We start from the raw sequence: 21,824 nt of genomic DNA on the forward strand, positions 1-21,824 counted from the left end.
CGCTTATCGGTGATGATGCCACCAGCTGCACTGAAAACCCGCTCGGACAACATGCTAGCGGCAGGGCAGGCAAGAACCTCCAAGGCGTACAGCGCCAGTTCGTGCCACATGTCCAGCTTTGAAACCCAGTAGTTGTAGGGAGCTGTGGGATCATTTAGGACGATGGTATGGTCAGCTACATACTCCCTCACCATCTTTCTGTAAAGATCAGCCCTACTCTGCCGAGACTGGGGACAGGTGACAGTGTCTTGCTGGGGTGACATAAAACTGGCAAAGGCCTTGTAAAGCGTACCCCTGCCAGTGCTGGACAAGCTGCCTGCTCGCCTACTCTCCCTCGCTACTTGTCCCGCAGAAGTACGCCCTCTGTCGCTAGCGCTGTCAGAAGGGAAATACTGTTTCAGCTTGTGCACCAGGGCCTGCTGGTATTCATGCATTCTCACACTCCTTTCCTCTCCAGGGATGAGAGTGGAAAGATTTTGCTTGTACCGTGGGTCCAGGAGAGTGAATACCCAGTAATCGGTGCTGGAATAAATTCTTTGAACGTGAGGGTCACGGGTTAGGCAGCCTAGCATGAAATCTGCCATATGCGCCAGAGTACCAACGGGCAAGAATTCACTCCCCTCACTGGCCTGATTCTCCATTTCCTCCTCCTCCAACTCCTCTTCTTCTGCCCATACACGCTGAATAGTGAAGGACTGAACAATGGCCCCCTCTTCTGTCTCACCAACATTCTCCTCCTCATCCTCCTCCACTTCCTCCGATATGCGCTGAGAAACAGACCTGAGGGTGCTTTGGCTATCAACAAGGGAATCTTCTTCCCCCGTCTCTTGTGACGAGCGCAAAGCTTCCGACTTCATGCTGACCAGAGAGTTTTTCAACAGGCCAAGCAGCGGGATGGTGAGGCTGATGATGGCGGCATCGCCACTGACCATCTGTGTTGACTCCTCAAAGTTACTCAGCACCTGACAGATATCAGGCATCCACGTCCACTCCTCATTGTAGACTTGAGGAAGCTGACTGACCTGACTACCAGTTCTGGTGGAAGTTGACATCTGGCAGTCTACAATCGCTCTGCGCTGCTGGTAAACTCTGGATAACATGGTTAATGTTGAATTCTACCTTGTGGGCACGTCGCACAACAGTCAGTGAGCGGGCAGTTGGAGGCGGCGCTGCACTGCCCTGAGAGTGGCAGCATCTGTGCTGGACTTCCTGAAATGCGCACAGATGCGGCGCACCTTCGTGAGCAAATCAGACAGATTGGGGTATGTCTTGAGGAACCGCTGAACTATGAGATTTAACACATGGGCCAGGCATGGCACATGTGTCAGTCTGCCGAGTTGCAGAGCCGCCACCAGGTTACGACTGTTGTCACACACAACCATGCCTGGCTTCAGGTTCAGGGGTGCCAGCCACAGATCAGTCTGCGCCGTGATGCCCTGTAATAGCTCTTGGGCGGTGTGCCTTTTATCGCCTAGACTCAGCAGTTTGAGCACCGCCTGCTGTCGTTTAGCGATGGCACTGCTGCTGTGCCTAGAGCTACCGACTGATGGCGCCATGCCCACGGATGGTAATTCAGAGGTGGAGGAGGGGTGGGAGGAGGAGGCATAGTAGGCCTTTGAGACCGAGGTAGGCCCCGCAATCCTCGGCGTCGGCAGTATATGACCAGCCGCAGGGTCAGACTCGGTCCCAGCCTCCACCAAGTTAATGTGCCGTCAGCGATATACAGTGGCCCTGCCCGGCAGCACTCGTCCACGTGTCCATGCTCAGGTGGACCTTGTCAGAAACGGCGTTGGTCAGGGCACGGATGATGTTGTCTGACACGTGCTGGTGAAGGGCTGGGACGGCACATCGGGAAAAGTAGTGGTGGCTGGGGACCGAATACCGAGGGGAGGCCGCCGCCATGAGGTTGCGAAAGGCCTCGGTCGCTACCAGCCTATAGTGCTGCATCTCCAGGCTAAGTAATCTGGAGATGTGGACGTTGAGGGCTTGGGCGTGTGGGTGGGTTGCACTATACTTCCTCTTGCGCTCCAGCGTCTGGGGTATGGAGAGCTGAACGCTGGTGGATGCTATGGAGGATCGTGGAGGCGAAGATGGGGTTTTCGCACGGGAGGTGTTTGGGCCGGGGTCCTGGGCAGGGGGCTGACTACCAGATGACACAGGGGAAGGAGCAGTGGTGTACCCGGCTGGAGGTGAACGGGCTTGGTGCCATTGAGTGGGGTGTTTAGCATTCATATGCCTGCGCATACTGGTGGTAGTTAAGCTAGTAGTGGTGGAACCCCTGCTGATCCTGGTTTGGCACAGGTTGCACACCACAGTCCGTCGGTCATCCGGTGTATCTTTAAAGAACCTCCAGACTTCTGAAAATCCCGTCACGGGAGCTTGACTACGTGAAACATTTGGCGCTGATGCACCAGCTCTGGCCCTGCCTCTCCATCTGGCCCCACCACTGCCTCTTCCAACCTGTTCTGCTATAGGACTCTCCTCCGTCTCAGAAGCACTGTTCACCCGGCCTATCAACCCAGCTTGGGTCTGTCACCTCATCATCCTCCGATCCCTCAGTCTGCTCCCCCCTCGGACTTCCTGCCCTGACAACAACTTCACCACTGTCTGACAACTGTGTCTCCTCATCGTCCGACACCTCTTTACACACTTCTTCCACTATGTCAATAATGTCATCATCACCCACAGACTGCGACCGGTGAAAAACCTGGGCATCGGAAAAGAGCTCAGCAGCAACCGGACAAGTGGTTTGTGACTCTGGGAAGGGTCCAGAAAACAGTTCCTCAGAGTATGCCGGTTCAAATGCCAAATTTTCCTGGGAGGGGGCAGACTGGGGGGAAGGAGGCTGAGGTGGAGGAGCGCTGATTTCAGTGACATGGGTGGACTGCGTGGAAGATTGACTGGTGGACAAATGGCTAGAAGCATTGTCCGCAATCCACGACATCACCTGTTCGCGCTGTTCTGGCCTCAACAGTGCTCTACCACGAGTCCCAGTAACTTGAGACATGAACCTAGGGAGTGTAGCTCTGCGGCATTCCCCTGATCCCTCATCACCTCATCAGCAGGTGGTGTCTCACCCCGCCCAGGACCACGGCTTCTGACCCCTTCAGTAGTTGGACGCCCACGTCCATGCCCTCGTCCTCTACCCCTAGCCCTCGGGTTAAACATTTTCAAAATTAAAGTGTAAACTGTAAATTTTTTTTGTTTTTTGTTTTTTTGTGTGTTTTTTTTTAAACAAAACGATGCTAACCTATTGCTATGGCTAGTTTCTAACCTACACTGACACAACTAAATTTTGTGCTGTGCCTAATGACTTTGAGTTATAAAAAAAAATAAACGTAAAAAAAAATAAATCAGCAGACTGTGCCTAATTCAAATTAAACCCCTAATAAATTGTCCCACTTAGGTGTTTGAGATGGATATGTGTGTCACTAAGAGCTACATAGAACGTTCCCAAGTCTCCCTGCAAATTCCTCACAATATGGTACTAGCTGCACTACTAGTGCCAGCAAGCCCAGCCACAAGCAAACAAAAAAAAAATATATATAACGCTATTGTAGCCCTAACAAGGGCTGTTGGGTTCTTGTAGACTCACTCCTGCCTAACAGTAAGCTAATATAACACCCTAACGCTATCCCTGCAGCAGCAGCAGCTCTCTCCCTAACGGCATCCAGACAGAGAATGATCCGAGCAGCGCGGGCAGGGGCTAGTCTATTCCAGGGTCACCTTATCAGGCCAGCCAACCACTACTATTGACTTGTAAGGGTACAACGTCATGCTGGGTGGAGTGCAGAGTCTCCTGGCTTGTGATTGGCTCTGTTTCTGGCCGCCAAAAATCAAAACGGCGGGAGATGCCATTTTCTCGAGCTGGCGAAATACTCGTCCGAGCAACAAGCAGTTTCGAGTACGCTAATGCTCGAACGAGCATCAAGCTCGGACGAGTGTTCGCTCATCTCTAATGCCAACATAAAGTATGTTTATGGTAAATGTTTACTACTAACCAATTTGGGTGGTTAGACTACCTGTACAATGGGAATAACATTTGGAAATGAAAAAATCCATATTTTTTCAAAGTTTTCACCAAATTCCTCACTTTTTAATAAATTAATGCAAAACATACCAACCAAAATATACCACTAACGTGAAGTACAACATGTCACAAAAACAATCTCAAAACCACCAGGATAAGTTAAACCGTTCTAGAGTTATAACCGCAAATAATGACATAACAGATTTGAAAAATTGTGCTTGGTCCTGAAGTTATAAAATGGCTAACACTTATGGAAGGAGATTTTTAACCTATACAAATTCATATGTCCACCAGGAATCCCTCCCTCACCCCAGTTGGCCCTACTCTCAATGTTTCCAGGGACCATCTCTAAATTCAAAAAAAGCCTGCTCCGACACTTCCTCATGGCAGCGAGGCAGATAATCCCAAGGCTATGGAAATCCTCTAGGAGCAGTGGGTGGAAGCACTCAATACAATATTACATTGGAGGAGCTGAGGGCTAGCAGCAAGGGCAAATATGACCTTTTCCCTAACTTTTGGAGTCCCTGGAACACTTTTAGAACCCTCCCATCCATGGAAACATGGCTAGTAGCTGGCAATTCTACACCCTAAACCATAACTTCTGGACCCAGGGTGTGTCACTGCACTCCCTACCTACATACCCACTACCCTCTCTGCCCTACTTCTCATGTTGTCTTGTGTCCCTGTGTTGTTTGTAACATGTTAATTGCGTTATTGTTCGAGGTTCTCCATGGACTGTTTTAGTTTCTTGATTTATATGTTTCCAGAACATTTGAAATCATAATGCACTTAATGTCGTCAATCTAAATTTTCGACATACTGGATCCCATTTACACGATATGATTGTCATAACCTATTTTATCTGTTAAAGTGCATACCAAATAAAAAATAATTTTTGAACCGTAAAATGGATTAGACACAAAGGGGGAGATATATCATTAGGTAGGATTTTTACCAGTTGGTGTTAGACTGGCAGGTTTCCAACAGTCGGATTTATAGTCCAGTGTATGTGCAGTATCAGCTTTGTGTGCTCTATGCAAATAGACTGCTCAATTTCTGCCTTTTTGCTGTGTTTTTGCACAGGAAATTCTCAGATTCCTCGAACATAAAATTGAGCAATGGTAGCAATGAACTCACATACACCTACTACATGGTGTAGTTTTGCGATTAAATTTGCGTTTTTTTGAAAATTCTTAGTTGATAAAGGTGGTGTTGCACAGTGTTTTTTGCTTGACTTTAGAGTTGCGTTTTTTTCTCACTAGAAAAATGCAAAAACGATGTTAGTGCAAAAATTTGCTACAATTATATGGCAAGAAGCTACATAGGACTAATGATAAATCTCCCCCCAAAGGGGATAATACCACCTCAATATGGCCCACACTAATTCTTCCTTACTATGGCCACCATCAATAATGCCCCCTGAATGTGATGTCACACTAAATAATGCCCATCAGTGCCCCTACAATATTACCCTCACACGAAATAATAACCAATACGCTATGTATAATTTCCAATAATTTCCATGAGAAAGAGCCCCTCAACAAAATACCACTAAATAATGCCCCCACACAAAAACATCCTTTACACTTAGATATGACCCCACATAGTAATGTCCCCCACACAGTAATATACCCAGTCAAAATGTCTCCCAATCAGTAATACCCACATTGGAAACATCCCTACACAATAATGCTGCCCGTTAAGAAATGCCCCCTTGCAGAAACGCCCTTACGCAGAAATGCCTCCAGTCAGAAATGTGCAAAAGTAGTAATGACCCCCAAGCCAGAAATGCCCCAACATACAGTATGTTTGAGGGCTTATTTTTTGCATAGAGACCTGTAGGTTGCATTTGTACTCATTTGTGAAGCTTTTTAAACAAAGAGAAAGATTACAGTTAAATATTCTGGGTAGTAAGCTTATAAAAGTCACCATAAGTAGGAAATGTACAGGCCTTTAATTTGAATAACCTCATTACATTATGTTTCTTGGCCATAACTTTGTTACCAAGGATTTCCAGAGGTTTTCTATTGGGTTTAAAATCAGGACTCTGGGCTGGTCATTCCATTGTTTAATTGTTTTCTGTTTCAAGGAACTGCTTTACCAATTTTGCTGTGTGACACAGTCATTGTCCTCCATGAAAATTGCTGGCTGATTGAGTGAAGAATGCAAGAAAGGAGCCACATATTGTTGAAGAAGATTCTGACGTACAATTGCATTCACTGACATTTTTTGTAGATTTGTGCCACATCTCAAAGGTTATGGGCATTGTTAAAGACCATATTTCTTTTGATTTAACTGCTGAATGATGACATCACATGATAATCGTTCATCTCTCTCTAAATCTGAAAAACATATTTTGGCTATTTGGGATTATGCTACAAGAGTACACTTCATTTTTGGGCCGATCCTAATACGGTTCCATTTTCCATTATATCAGCCAAGGCTCAACATTTTTTCCGCATGGACTTGGATATACACTGTCCTTCAGAAGGAGCAACTGGCCAAATGGTTTTTCATGTTCTGGTATCTATTGGTCAACCTTTGGCAGTATGTTAAAACCTTTATGACTGTTTTAAATATACTGTATGGGACTCTCCAGAAGTAGTTTACGATCAAACCAATTTCATGAGTGATTGACTGCAGTGGACAGCAGTTGGGGCTTGTAGGAGGTGTGGCTGTGATAATGTTATGGTGATTTTATATGTATACAAATATATAAACTGGATGTTGCATAGAACCAAAAGTTGGACATAAAAACAATATGCAGTGTGTAAACTCTATAGGTGTCAGGACTTGAACCAGCGGACTCCGCTGTCCCAGGCTGCAGCTCTACCAACTGAGCTAAGCAACAAGCTGAACAGCTCCAGTGCTGATCCTTGGCCTAGTTTGTGACTTTCCAGTTCCTAGTTCCTGTTTCCCTGGCCTTGCTCCACCCCTTTCCTAGATTGGACTTCCTATTTAAACCCAGCCTTGCCTATACATCCTTGCAAGATTATTGTGCTTCCAGCCTGTAGTCTAGCTTGTCTCCTACTCTCCTGCGATTGACTCCTCTATTGTGCAACGACCACTGGCTTCCACCTGACTACGATACCTGCTTGCTCCCTCAATACTGACGCTGATCTCCTGTGCTACGACCTCCGGCTTCCTCCTGACTACGATACCTGCCTGCTCCTCTGTACTGCTAAGCCTCTTCTGTGTTCCGACCTCTGGCCTTACTGACCACGATTCCTGCCTGCAATAACTCAAGTAAGTCACAACACTTAGACTCCAAAACCAGACCCGGATCATTACAGAATAATCTTGCCTACCATGGAGTCTGTTGTGACCACTCTGAGACAACAGGTGGCTGAGCTACAAGATTTTGGTGCTACTTATCAGGAAAAATTCTCTAAGTTGCAAACTGTGGTAATGGATCAACAAAAAGAAATAATTGAATTACAAAGGCAAATTCTGGCTATGCACAACCAAGGCGCAGATTCATGCCGCATGCCCCTGCCATCAAAGTTCAATGGAGAACGTCGCCGTTACAGAGGTTTCTTAAATCAATGCCGCATATTTTTTCAAATGCAACCTGCACCTTTCATCACAGATAAGAAAAAATTATTGTTTATAATCAATCTCCTGACAGATGAAGCTCTTGCATGGGCCTCGCCTTATGTGGAAAAGAACAGTGACCTCCTCAATGACTTGGAAACTTTTACCAAAGCTATAGATCAAGTTTTTGATGACCCTAATCGTTGTGCCACGGCTGAAAACAAATTACATAATCTGCGTCAAGGACGACGCTCTGTTGCTGAATATATGGCAGAATTTCGTCGCTGGGTAGCTGACACCAAATGGGATTTACCAGCCCAGAAGAGTCAATTTCTACGAGGTTTATCAGAATAAGTGAAAGATGAGCTTGCCAGAGTGGAGGCCCCTGATAGTTTTGAGGACTTTGTTAAACTGTGTATCCGAATTGATCAGAGACTTACAGAACGTAGGAATGAAAAGTTGAGAATCTTTGGAAACAATCCGACCTACTTTTTCAGCCAATCTACACAACAAAAGACTGAAACAACACCTGAACCTATGCAGATTGATGTAATCCGCAAACCTCTTACTGCGGTTGAGAAAGAAAGGCGCCGTACTGAAAATCTTTGTCTTTATTGTGGAGAATCGGGACATTATGCCATCCACTGTCCAAATAAGTTCCAAAGGACTGTAGTCTGCATAAGTGGGAAGTCAGTAAACAATGTTGAACTTTCTACACTACCAGATTCTGCTTCTCAGTCTATCTCCTCTGTAACTCAGGACAAAGTTAATTCATCTCATTTTGTCATTCCTACACAAATCACCATTGGGAGCCGTACGTTACAATGTTCTGCTATGTTGGATTCTGGTGCAGGGGGTAATTTTATGGACTTACAGTTTGCACTTGACCATAACATTGCACGTAGGCCGAAATCCATTCCAATCGAAATGGAAACAGTTGATGGATCACCTTTATCATCTGGGCCTGTAACTGAGGAGACAATTGATCTTGGAATTTGTATTGAACCTGATCATCATGAAACTATGACTTTTCATCTGATTTCTTCTCCCAAGTTTCCAGTCATTCTAGGAATTCCATGGTTTGCTATACATAATCCTTTTATCAACTGGGAATCAAGGTCGGTTACCTTTCCATCTAAATACTGCAAGGACAATTGTCATATGAATCTGTTTATCCAAAAGCAAATGCAAGTCTCTGAGATTTCTCTTCAAAAGGACATGTTGCCGCCTCAGTACCAACAATTCAATGATGTCTGCAGCAAGAAAAAAGCTGATCAGCTACCTCCTCATCGCCCATATGATTGTCCTATTGAGTTGCTTCCTGGAGTGGTTATTCCTTTTGGGCGAATTTACAGTCTCTCTGAACCAGAATTAAAAGTACTCAGAGAATACATTGATGAAAATTTAAAGAAAGGCTTTATTCGTCCATCTTCCTCCCCAGCTGGTGCACCCTTGTTCTTTGTAGAAAAGAAAGACTCATCCTTGCGGCCATGTATCGACTACAGAGAACTAAATAAGATTACTATTAAAAATCGTTACCCTCTCCCCCTGATTCCTGAGTTACTGGAAAGACTGCGCTGTGCCAAGATATTTACCAAACTTGATTTAAGAGGGGCATACAATCTCATACGTGTTCGTCCAGGGGATGAGTGGAAGACAGCTTTCAGAACAAGATATGGACATTTTGAATACCTGGTTATGCCATTTGGCTTATGCAATGCCCCAGCCACCTTCCAGCATTTTATAAATGATGTGTTTCGAGACTTCTTGGATCAATTTGTAGTGATATATCTTGATGACATTCTAATATTTTCAGACAGCTTGCAGGAACACCGCAGACATGTTATGTTAGTCTTGGAACGTTTACGGGAGAATCATCTTTATATTAAATTAGAGAAGTGTGAATTTGAACAAACCAGAATCCAATTTCTGGGACATATCATATCTCCAGAAGGCCTATGTATGGATCCTGGTAAAATCAAAGCCGTTGTGGATTGGCCTACCCCCAAAAATGTTAAAGATATTCAGAGGTTTGTTGGCTTTGCAAATTTTTACAGGAGATTCATTAAGGACTTTTCTAAGGTAATTTTTCCAATCACTTCACTCACAAAGAGAACCCAAGCATTTTTGTGGTCCCCAGAGGCACAGGAGGCTTTTGATAAATTAAAAACTCTTTTTACTTCTGCACCCATACTGGTACATCCAAATATTGAATTGCCATTTGTTGTGGCTGTAGATGCCTCAGACGCTGCTGTGGGAGCTGTTCTGTCTCAACGAGTTGGTGACAAGATGCAACTTCATCCATGTGCCTTTCTTTCCCATACCATGTCATCTGCAGAAAGGAATTATGACATCGGAAATAAAGAACTGTTGGCCATTAAAATTGCCTTCTCTGAATGGAGACATCTTTTGGAAGGCGCAAATCATCCTGTAACTGTCCTAACAGATCACAGGAATTTAGAATTTATCCGTACTGCCAGAAGATTATCTGCAAGACAAGCACGGTGGGCCTTATTTTTCTCTAGATTTAATTTCATAATTTCTTATCGACCAGGCTCAAGGAATGGCAAGGCTGATGCCTTATCCAGGATTCTTGATGAACCTAAGGAGGGGTCTAAGACAGAGTCACCCATCTTACCTTCCAAAAATTTTGTAGGAATACTTGATTCCAAAGAACTTTTAACCATCATCAAAAATGGATATCAGAATGACTCATTTCTCAATCACCCTTCTCAGGATGTAAATCTTTCCTTAAAAGAGGGGTTCTGGAAGCAGGACAACAGACTATATATCCCTGAATCTGCTCGCCTTGAAGTCTTAAAGCTGATCCATGATTCAAAACTTGCAGGGCATCTAGGAGTTATGAAAATTATGAACTGTTGCTTCGCTCATTTTGGTGGCCCAATTGTAAAAATGATGTTAAGAAGTATGTTTCATCCTGTTTAACATGTGCACGAAACAAGACTCCACGTTCTCCCCCTCTAGGTCTTCTTCAAACACTGCAAGTTCCATCCAGGCCTTGGGGATCAATTTCCATGGATTTTATTGTGGATCTTCCTCCTTCTAAAGAAATGACCACCATTCTTGTTGTTGTGGACCGACTCACAAAAATGGCCCATTTTATACCAACCAAACGAATCCCTACTGCTGAACAAACTGCAGAATTAATGATAAAAGAGATTTTTAGGTGCACGGTGCACCAGACAATGTCATCTCAGATAGAGGTGTGCAATTCACATCCAGATTTTGGAAGAATTTTTGTACAGCCTTAGGAATCAAAGTTAATTTATCTTCTGCTTTTCATCCTCCGTCAAACGGCCAGACTGAAAGGACTAACCAAACTCTTGAACAATATCTCCGCTGCTTTATTTCTTATCTTCAAGATGATTGGGTGGACTATTTACCAACAGCAGAATTTGCTTACAACAATTCCAAACATAGTTCTACATCTGAAAGCCCATTTTATGCAAACTTTGGCTTCCATCCTGTGTTTATTCCTAACCTTCCATCGTCTACATCTACTCCTGCAGTTACTGACAGACTAACAGCATTGCATGAAACTCAGAAAAAACTAATTGAAATGTTACAAGAAGCCCAAGAAAACTACAAAAAGGCGGCAGATAAACATCGCAAGACTCCTCCTACCCTAAATGTTGGTGATAAAGTTTGGTTATCTACTAAAAATCTGAAAACACATGTTCCTTCTCCCAAATTGGGCCAAAAATTCATTGGACCTTTCCAGGTTTCTGCTCAAATTAACCAAGTTGCCTTCCGTTTGAAACTTCCCAACAGTTTGAAAATACATCCTGTGTTCCATGTATCATTGCTTAAACCATTCATTGAAAACCCCTTTCCAGGACGAAATCAACCACCTCCTGCACCAGTAAAGATCCAAGGGGAAGAGGAATATGTTGTGGATAAAATCCTGGACTCTAAAATTTCAAGAGGTCGTTTGCAGTATTTAGTGCAATGGAAGGGGTACGGACCAGAAGAAAATTCTTGGGAGCCAGAAAATAATGTTCACGCCCCTAGACTAACAAAAGCTTTTCATCAGAGACATCCAGAAAAAGCAGCCCCTAGGATGTCCAGCGGCCATCCTGAAAGGAGGGGACTACTGTCAGGACTTGAACCGGCGGACTCCGCTGTCCCAGGCTGCAGCTCTACCAACTGAGCTAAGCAACAAGCTGGACAGCTCCAGTGCTGATCCTTGGCCTAGTTTGTGACTTTCCAGTTCCTAGTTCCTGTTTCCCTGGCCTTGCTCCACCCCTTTCCTAGATTGGACTTCCTATTTAAACCCAGCTTTGCCTATACATCCTTGCAAGATTATTGTGCTTCCAGCCTGTAGTCTAGCTTGTCTCCTACTCTCCTGCGATTGACTCCTCTATTGTGCAACGACCACTGGCTTCCACCTGACTACGATACCTGCTTGCTCCCTCAATACTGACGCTGATCTTCTGTGCTACAACCTCCAGCTTTCTCCTGACTACGATACCTGCCTGCTCCTCTGTACTGCTAAGCCTCTTCTGTGTTCCGACCTCTGGCCTTACTGACCACGATTCCTGCCTGCAATAACTCAAGTAAGTCACAACACTTAGACTCCAAAACCAGACCCGGATCATTACAATAGGGTACATTTATCATATTTGCTGGTGCACCAAATGATGAAATCCTGCACTCCGGCACCATCCAGATTTATCTGGATTCTCCTGGCAAAGGCTGATAGAGCATTTCTACATCAGGACTGGGCTGGATGGGCGCAGTTGCAGTGCAGGAATGGCGGCCCATTCTGCCACTGGCAGGTCAGGAGTTCTGTCTATTTCAGGGCTTGTATGCCAGCTTTCAGGCATACAAGCCCTGATAATTGTGCTCCTATATTTACCTAATATTAAAATTGACAAATACTTGTAGCCATGATTCATTAACCATTGTTGAAACAACATTGATAAGTACATAAGTCAATTGCTATACTGTACATTATTTTTTTTCTCTTTATTATGATTTTTCTGTATGGTGCAGTAATAATGAATAAGAATGTATGCCATATCTTCACATTTATTTCACATGATGGATTTATACTGCTGTTACAGAATGGTCAACAAGAAAATAAATATACTTTTACAAAGATACAGGACACGCAACCTCAACATATAATTTTTTCTCTTGATATGCAATTTCTTGTCCTGAAAAATAAATTTTTATTATTTAATAAATAATCACATTTATTAAACATTTTAAATTTAAAATGCATAGCTGCTTATAAGATTTTTAAAGGTACTTGTTTAAAAATCCCCTAGTTGTGGTAGCAGGACAATTCTTTTTATATAAAAGGGATCAAATGGGGCAGCTATACTCTTGAGACCATGGTACAGGATTATACAAATGTTAAATATTTTTATGCCTAAATAGACACTACACAAAACCAGAAAAGATGTTTCATGAAAATTCTAAAACCATATTACAAGCAAAGGACAAACTCTTACCCTACGGAGTCTTGTTATTTTTTCCACCTTCTGTTAGGAGTTCCGTGGCTAGTTCCTCAATGTGTTTCCAAGCAAATTCAACATGATTGGGTTCAACTGTTCGAGCACACACAGCAAATCGTAAAATAAACTTATCTCCTAAGCAGCATGGCACTAAATGTATTTTCTTTAAGTTATTTATCTTTTGAAGAAGTGATTTGTTCAATGCATTGGAACCCTAAATAAAGAACAGTGCAAAAGATTAAAAAAAGAATGGATTACTTGAATCAGATTATAAATTGTTGAAAGTAAGGTGTCATTAGAAAATGACCTATTCTTTTTACATCTCATTTTAATAGATATAAAAGCAAATACATTCACATTGTCACGGCTGTACCTGCGATCCTCGGTACGGATCATGGGTACACCCGTGCCCTCTGGCGCGGTCACCCCCCTACCCGGACTTAAAGGACACCTGTCACCAGGTCTCTGTCACTAGTTCTGTCACCTCTACCTGGAGCAGCTCGCAAGGATCCCATCACAGCCTTTATCTAGATATTTCATACATTAATCATTATAAAATCATATATTCTTTATTATGTAAATGAGGCTGGTCACAAGATCAGAGGCAGTGATGTCACCCCTGTTACCCCTCCCCTCTCCTCCCCCTAGTCATCTCTGTGTGTAATGTATAGTAAAGCATTGCTAGTGTCTGTGCTTTATCTGTTGACATGCTCTCCCTCCTAATACACACACACCAACATCAACTACACATGTACCTGACATGTTCTGCTATATCATGGTTGCCTGGAGCTGTTGTATCTCTCCTACACACACACACAAGCTGCAGGGGGTGTGGCCACCAGCAAGCACATGGAGGAGCCATCACACCATTATACCTCACATCATTATATAGGCTGTCAGTCAAGCACTGGGGTTGTGGCTGTACCTCCCAATTAATGAATAAGCTGGACAACTTGAATATGCTAATGACTCATTGGACATTCATTTGGATACAGCTTTAGAACCTCATTGCTTAAGTTTACAGGCATGTAGAGGGACAAGGAAGGGATAGAGGCAATGCTTTCTAATGGCAGTTTATGAAAATCAATTTAGATTAGGGGAGCTATTTTGCATGACGTGTTCTCTTTAACTCTCCTGGCTCGGCTCCGGCCTTGACTATGCCACGATCCTGTTGTCTGTCTGGGCCGCGCGTCCCCGCCCTTTAGGATTTAAAGGGCCAGCATTATCCTAATTGGCGCTGGCTAATCCGGTGTGCCCTTATAATCCGGCACCTCCCTTCACTCTCTGACGGATCTTCAAGTAATTTCCCTAAAGTGAAAGCCCTCCTGTGTTTCCTAGTGTTCCAGTGTTCCCAGGTTACCTACAAGTTTCTGTATTCCCGTGTTCCTGTGGCGGTCCTGTGTCTTGGTGGCAGTCCTGTATTCCAGGTGCCATCCAGAGGTCCTGCCATCCAGAGGTCCTGCCATCCAGAGGTCCTGCCATCCAGAGGTCCTGCCATCCAGAGGTCCTGCCATCCAGAGGTCCTGCCTTCCCAAAGTCCTGCCTTCCCAAAGTCCTGCCTTCCCAAAGTCCTGCCTTCCCAAAGTCCTGCCTTCCCAAAGTCCTGCCTTCCCAAAGTCCTGCCTTCCCAAAGTCCTGCCTTCCCTGTGTTTGGTTTTCTGCTTTCCCACCGCAGCAAGACCAGGGGCCACTTAGACTCCAGTCCCGGGTTGGGGCTAGTACCATCATCCCCCACAATGGTCCAGGGAGTCCACAGACTTTATCCCCAAGAGACTCTCCCACACCCCGTGTGACACACAATAGGCCCTCATTTGCAGCATTGTATGCTGACATTTCTGCATAGCTGTTCATAGCTGTTTCTTGCCAGCGAGGATCAATCTGAAATGTGGCATTTGCATAAAAGAAAACCGACCATCTATGTTAATACTTTGCATGAAACACTTAACAATACCTACCGAGTTTTTCAGCACAAAAAAATTTGCTGAAAAACTTCACCTCGGATTATAAAAAAAACCCAAACAAACAGTGTACTCACCTTCCGATGCCCCCCGGCAGGTCCTCTTCTACACATCAATTCTCCAAGATCAGTTACATGTCCCCACGCTGTCCGTTGCAGGAATTGTGAAATTAGCTACTCGATGATATCATAGTGTGTGCTGATGCCAGCGCACATAGTAGAATGTCAACAAGTGGCTGACATCACAATCCCTGCGACGGACCACGCGGGGAGACCGGAGACTATTCCGGAGCATCGCTGTATAGAAGAGGACCTGCCAAGGGGCGTCAGAAGGTGAGTACACCATTTGTTTCTTCCTACCGGCATTATATTGGGGGCAGGGGCTGTAGGCTATATACTAGGGGGCTGGTAGGATATATACTACAGGGGGATGGCTGGCTATATACTACAAGGGGTTGGCATGCTATATACTACAAGGGGCTGGCTGTATACTAAAAGGGGGCTGGCAGGCTGTATACTACTGGGGCTGGCTGGCTGTATACTACTGGGGCTGGCTGGCTGTATACTACTGGGGGCTGGCAGGCCATATACTACAGGGGGCTGGCAGGCTATATACTACAGGGGGCTTGCTGTTTATATACTGGGGAGGCTGTGACCAATGCATTTCCCACCCTCACCTTATACTCGATTCAATAGGTTTTTACAGTTTTTTGTGTTCAAATTAGGGGTCTCGGCTTATACTCGAGTATATATGGTAGTTTCTGGTAGCATAACAATTAGGAGAATTGGGGCATCAAATTGATTGGGGTATAATTACATTGTATCTAAATAAACAAACAGGATCACATGCAATCTACTGAATCAATTGTGATGAATGGGGACATTTTTAAAAGAGGGTTTAAAAAACCTAATGAGAAGATTTACAATAAGTTCTTTGGTTCCTTAGTGCAATACTATGGAATATTAAATATTGCCACTTGGAAGTACAATTAGTTTCACAGTAAATAAACTCTCATACATATCTTTAAGTAGAAAAATAAGAACGTTATGGCTTTTGAAAGATGTAAAGTGAAAAAAATCCAATGGAAAAGGGCTTACCAATGGCCCATTTCTTAAATTTTGTTATAAATTATGATTCCAGTAACTGTGGCATATTGAAATAGGTTTTGTAACCAGCAATGATAACTTTTATCAGTGAGGTTGTAGAAATTGCCTCAAATTCAATAACGATTATATATCCGTAGATCTTCAATATAAAATTCCTCTTAAAAGTTTTTAAAGTGAACACTCTTACCTTTAAACGGAAACATACCAGACCCAAAATAACCTGGGCACATATCTCAAAGCGTTCATCGTTTTTTACAAAATCCAGAAACATTTGCGCTAATCGTACGTGCTGTAAAATATAGAAAAATATACAATAATAAATCAGAATGTGTATTTCAAAATAACATGTTTCATACAAATGTTTATGGTCACATTCAGCAGAAATTAAACTAATACCACAGCCTGAGATGGGATATAGCATGGCTTGGCTACACCCAAGCTGTGGTTATCATATCTCTGCTAACAGTTATAATGATGTGACTACTATTAGCCATAGCTTAGCCAAACCTGCCAGATATTGAATATGTATGGGGGTTATTTATCTCTATTGATATTCTCCATGGTAGATTCCATGTCTGGGAAGCAGCTGCATCCTGTTTTGTACTAATTCAGGGATGCAGCTGCTGCAGAAATACAGTTTAATGCTGGAAAATGCTAATTAATTTCAAATGCTACGGGGGGCATGAAGTAGCCGGAGACTGCTCCAGGGGTGAAAGCTACTCCACACCTCCAGTAGCCACTACTGACCCTCCTCTATTAGCTCCAGCCTGTTTCCAACATCATTTAAGCTCTCCAAGATATTCCTTTTTGTTTGTTAGAAAGCACATTCATAATAACTTATCTGTTACAAGTTTACTTATATTAAACAATATTTTTGTGGAACTGCAGATGAAAGACATATTTCAAGTATAACTCTGGATAAGTTGTAAGTAATATGGATTTATATATGCCTAAAAATGTTTATTTGCCTCCTGAGCCAGATTAAGGGTGCCAGCATTTATAGTGGGCCCCTAGGCCCAACAGCCAACAACCATATATATATAAATATCTAAAATCTACAACCTTTCATAAACTTTTGTACATAAAATATAAGCCCAAGCACCAGTAATATTACAAATGGGGGAGGGGGGAATTATCATTAGTTAGGCTTCTTGTACCAGTTTTTTTACACTGTCTTAAGAGCTTATTTGTATGTCAGATCTATCATAGTGGTTTAGATTGCTTGATAAATCTGGCATATGTGGTGTCTTTAAGGAATCAGTTCACCAAAAAGTCTCAAATCCAATAGTATTTCCTACACCAGTAGAAGGCTGGAGATAATTTGTGCCTTAATTTGCAACATTTTAAAAAGCTGCACTTCAATCTGTCTATCACATGTGGATTCCCTTGATAAATCTGAGTTAAAATAAAAGGTAGTGGTAAAAGGTAGGATTCACAAATTTTTGTGCAAATCGACAAGAGAATGATACATATGAATGCCAGAAAACTGACGTAACTACAATTATAAATTCCCCCCTTCCCCATAGAGTGAGGTTGCAAAATATTCAGACCCCCTTTAAATTTTCATTTCATTTCATAGTAGTCAAGTTTTTGCTCATTAGTATACACTCTAAACCCCACCTTTACAGAAAAAACAGAAATGTAGATATTTTTGATAATTTATTAAACAAGAAAAACTGAAATATCACCTGGTCATAAGTATTCAGACTCTTTGCTCAGTATTGAGTTGATGCACCTTTTGAGCTAGTACAGTCTTCGTCTACTTGGGAATTATGCAACAAGTTTTTCCACCTGGATTTGGGGATCGTTTACAGTTTCCCCAGGTTGGATGGAGAACATTGGAGGACAGCCATTTTCAAGTCTCTCCAGAGATGGTCAACTGGATTTAGGTCAGGGCTCTGGCTGGGCCAGTCATGAATAGTCACAGAGTTCTTTTAAAACCACTTTCCATGGTTCTTGTGCTCATTTACGATATTATTTGCACCTTAAACTGTCTCCCTTCAAAGTTCGCCATTGTCAAGTTATCACCAGAATCCAGAGGCGAAAGTTGTGAACTTTTAAAAAAGTCACAGATTTTTGCGCAAATCTATGGCTGCCCCTGACCAGGCGTAGAAATTAGCTGGTGAACTGCGAATTCTGGAGAGTTTTTGCAACTTTGGTCCGTAGTCAATTTGTGATTTTTCAAAACAAAACACATGTCCCAATAAGGAAAATCCGCTAAGATACATCTGACCAGCAGGAAAGCCAAGAAAAGTCTCAAAACACACACGAAAAAGCCAGATTTATAATACATGTGCCCCATTGTCTTGTTGGAAGGTGAATCTTCGGCCCAGTCTGAGTTCCAGGGCACTCTGAAAAAAGTTTTCATCCAGAATATCTCTGTACTTGGCCACATTTATCTTTCCTTCAGTGGCAGCCCGTCGTCCTGTCTCTGCAGCAGAAAAGCACCACCGTAGCACAATGCTGCCACCATGTTTCACTGTTGGAATTGTATTTAGCAGGTGTTGAGCAATGCCTGGTTTACACCACACATACCGCTAAGAATTAACACCAAAAAGTTCAATCTTTGTCTCATCAGACCAGAGAATGTTATCTCTCATAATCTAAGAGTCCTTCATGTGATTTTTTGCATGATAGTTGACTTTGTGTAACTTTCTTCCATCTCCCAACTGCGTCTCTGAAGCTCTGCCACAGTAATCTTGGGGCTTTTCTTTACCTCTCTCACCAAGGCTCTCCTCCCACAATTTCTTAGTTTGGCTGGACAGCCAAGTCGAGGAAGAGTTGTGGTTGTTCTTAACTTCTTCTATTAAAGGTACTGTGCTCTTGGGAACCTTTATGCTGCAGAAATTCCTTTGTTACCTTGGCCAGATCTGTGCCTTGCCACAATTCTGTCTCTGAGCTCATTGGGCAGTTCCTTAGACCTCCTCATTCTGATGTGCTCTGACATGCACTATGAGGTCTTATTTAGACAGGTGTGTGCCTTTCTAAATCACATACAATAATTGTACTTAAACACAGCTGGACTGCAATGAAGGAGTAGAACCTTCTCAAGGAGGTGAATGGACAGTATGTGAATTAAATATGAGTGTCACAGCAAAGAGTCTGAATACTTATGACCACGTGATTTCAGTTTTTCTTGTTTAATAAATTAGAAAAAATATCTCTATTTGATTTTTTTTCAGTCAAGATGGGGTGCAGATTGTACATTAATGAGCAATAAAAAGAACTTTTTGATCTTACCAATTGGCTGCAATCAGAGTGAATAAAATTTAAAGGGCTCTTAATACTTTCCGTACCCACTATAGCTGTATAAATTGTGCTGTAATCGGTCACAATCGGTCACAAGAAACAATAATATTTTTTATTTTGGAAGGTTTTATACATTTCCCAAATTTCCTACAGGTAACCCAACCACCTAGCAAAACTACATAAATTTCTGGTGCGGGGATAGGGAACAGATGGGTGTGCTAGGTGGCCGGAAGTTGGCGGAACCCTCCCTAGCCCTCCTCCAGATTTTTAAATACAGTTGGGCAACCCCTGTAAAGATGGAGCAAAGCAGAGGTATCTCTACCTTACTGACTTCACCACTATCAAAACCATTTGCAATCACAGATTGTCATTTCAGCTTTAAGCTCCCCCAAAACTGAAGCTTAATAAGTGGCAATGATAATCTGTTCCTGTGTGGCTGCAAATTCCTTTTGTTGGCCACAGCAGAACTCTGTACCACTAATGCCATGATCCCTATGGTGTAGATCATGTAGACTGGTGACTCACTACTTTTTAGTTTGGTTATGACTTATGGTACTTGTTCCAGTTGCAACAGCGTGTAGCAATACATAATAGTCTAAAGTTATGTCTGACTGTATTTTCACAAAAACTGCCATAGGCAGAAAGGTTTGCCCACGTCCGGAAAGGAACAATTCTCTTTATTAAGACGTCACTTTTATTTAGACACACTTGTAAACAAGAGTAGCAAGGCTACTGGTGCTCAGGGGAAAGTGAAATAAAAACATACGCCATGAGTCTCATCTAGTTGGGTATATACAGTATATGATTGATGAGTGCTCTTCATATGTCATATAGCTTAGATAGATCTTACAAAGGCTCCTATCAGCACTACCACAGTACTGCTATGGCACTCCACAGTGTGTGGATAACTTTCTTGAACCCCACGTCTGTAATAGACCTTGGTTGCATACATAGAATGGCGAACATAACAATAAGCCAGTAGTATGCTGTACTGTGTGCGAACCCTAGACAGAGGTTCGCCCAGGATGGTGCATCACCACTTGGGACAAGTGGGTGTAGGGTATTGTCCTGTATCCCTATACCATGACAACTCTCCTGCATATGCAGGACAGCACTTATATTACTGCACTTTATCAGCCTTACACTGAACTCATCTAGTGTCACATTAGCCCCTCTACTGACCTAATATCACTTCAAAATCTCTACAGAGCTCTTTTGAACAATGTGAGAACTAATACTGGTGAGAACTACTATGCTACCAAAACTGGTAGTTAAAACAATTTAACATTAGCCCCCCGACATGTTTCGCCAGTATGACTAGCTTCTTCAGGGGTAAGGGCTATTAGCCCTTACCCCTAATGAAGCCAGTCATACTGGCGAAACATGTTGGGGGGCTAATGTTTAATTGTATGTAATGTATAAAATGAATTTCTTGAGCATCCAATTTTTAGTTGCTGGATCCCAAGGGTAGCAACCCTCCCAAAATACCCTACACAACGAAGAATGCAACAGAACAAGATTTAAGTGATGATGTACAGTGGGGGAAATATATAATATATATAAGTATTTGATCCAGGCCAATTTTGCACGTTTTCTCACCTACAAAAAATAGAAAGGTCTGTAATTTTTTTTGTAGTTGCACTTTAACTGTGAGAGACAGAATCTAAAATAAAATGTTTTGGGTCATTGTCATACTGGAAGACACAACCATGACCCATCTTTAATGCTCTTACAGAGAGAAGGAGGTGTTTGTCCAAAATCTAGTGATACATGGCCCAAATCTATCCTCCCTTCAGTACAGTGCAGTCGCCCTGTCCCCTTTGCAGAAAAACACCCCCAAAGTATACTGTTTCGACCGCCATGCTAGACGTTTGGGACATTGTTCTTAGAGTTGTATTCAACCTTCTTCTCCCTACAAACCCAGCAAGTGGAGTTGATACTAAAAAGTTCTAATTTGGTCTCATCTGACCACATCACCTACTACCATGCCTCCTCTGGATCATCCAGATGGTAAGTAGAGAACTTCAAATGGGCTTGGACATGTACAGGAGGATCTTGCAAGCCCAGCATGATTTTAATCCATTAGGGAGTAGTGTGTAAAGGTAATCTTTGAGACTGTTCCCAGCTAGCTTCAGGTCATTGACCAGCTCCTCCTGTGTAGGTCTGATTCCTGACCTAAGGGCCACCCTTACCCCACAAGATGAGATCTTGCATGGAGCCCCAGACTGAGGAGGATTGACTGTCATCCAGCGTTTCTTCCATTTTCTAATAATTGTGCCAACAGTTGTTGTCTTCTCACCAAGCTGATTGCCTAGTGTCCTATAGCTCATCCAAGCCTTGTGCAGGACTTCAATTTTGTCCCCGTTGTTCTTAGACAGCTATTTGGTCTTGCCCATGGTGGAGAGTTTGGAGTGTATATAAAAAAATATATTTGAGCAAGCCACTCACATAGATTCCATGGGGG

The 21,824-nt window shown here is 43.0% G+C and overlaps 1 protein-coding gene across 6 annotated transcripts in view; it reads right to left on the reverse strand.

Annotated features, from left to right (window-relative positions):
- Nucleotides 1-12,538: 12,538 nt before the first annotated feature.
- Nucleotides 12,539-21,824, reverse strand: part of DDC (dopa decarboxylase) — a 117,939-nt gene continuing 108,653 nt past the window's right edge. For all 6 annotated transcript variants that reach the window (XM_072153159.1, XM_072153157.1, XM_072153161.1 and 3 more), the window contains 3 exons: nt 16,299-16,400; nt 13,045-13,261; nt 12,539-12,744 (listed from right to left, as the gene is read on the reverse strand). In XM_072153159.1, coding sequence (XP_072009260.1) covers nt 13,046-13,261; nt 16,299-16,400 — 318 coding nt within the window. In that variant the 3' untranslated portion in view covers nt 12,539-12,744; nt 13,045. The remainder of the gene's footprint in view (nt 12,745-13,044; nt 13,262-16,298; nt 16,401-21,824) is intronic.

Source organism: Engystomops pustulosus, chromosome 5 (assembly GCF_040894005.1).
Source record: "Engystomops pustulosus chromosome 5, aEngPut4.maternal, whole genome shotgun sequence".
Taxonomy (NCBI): domain Eukaryota; kingdom Metazoa; phylum Chordata; class Amphibia; order Anura; family Leptodactylidae; genus Engystomops; species Engystomops pustulosus.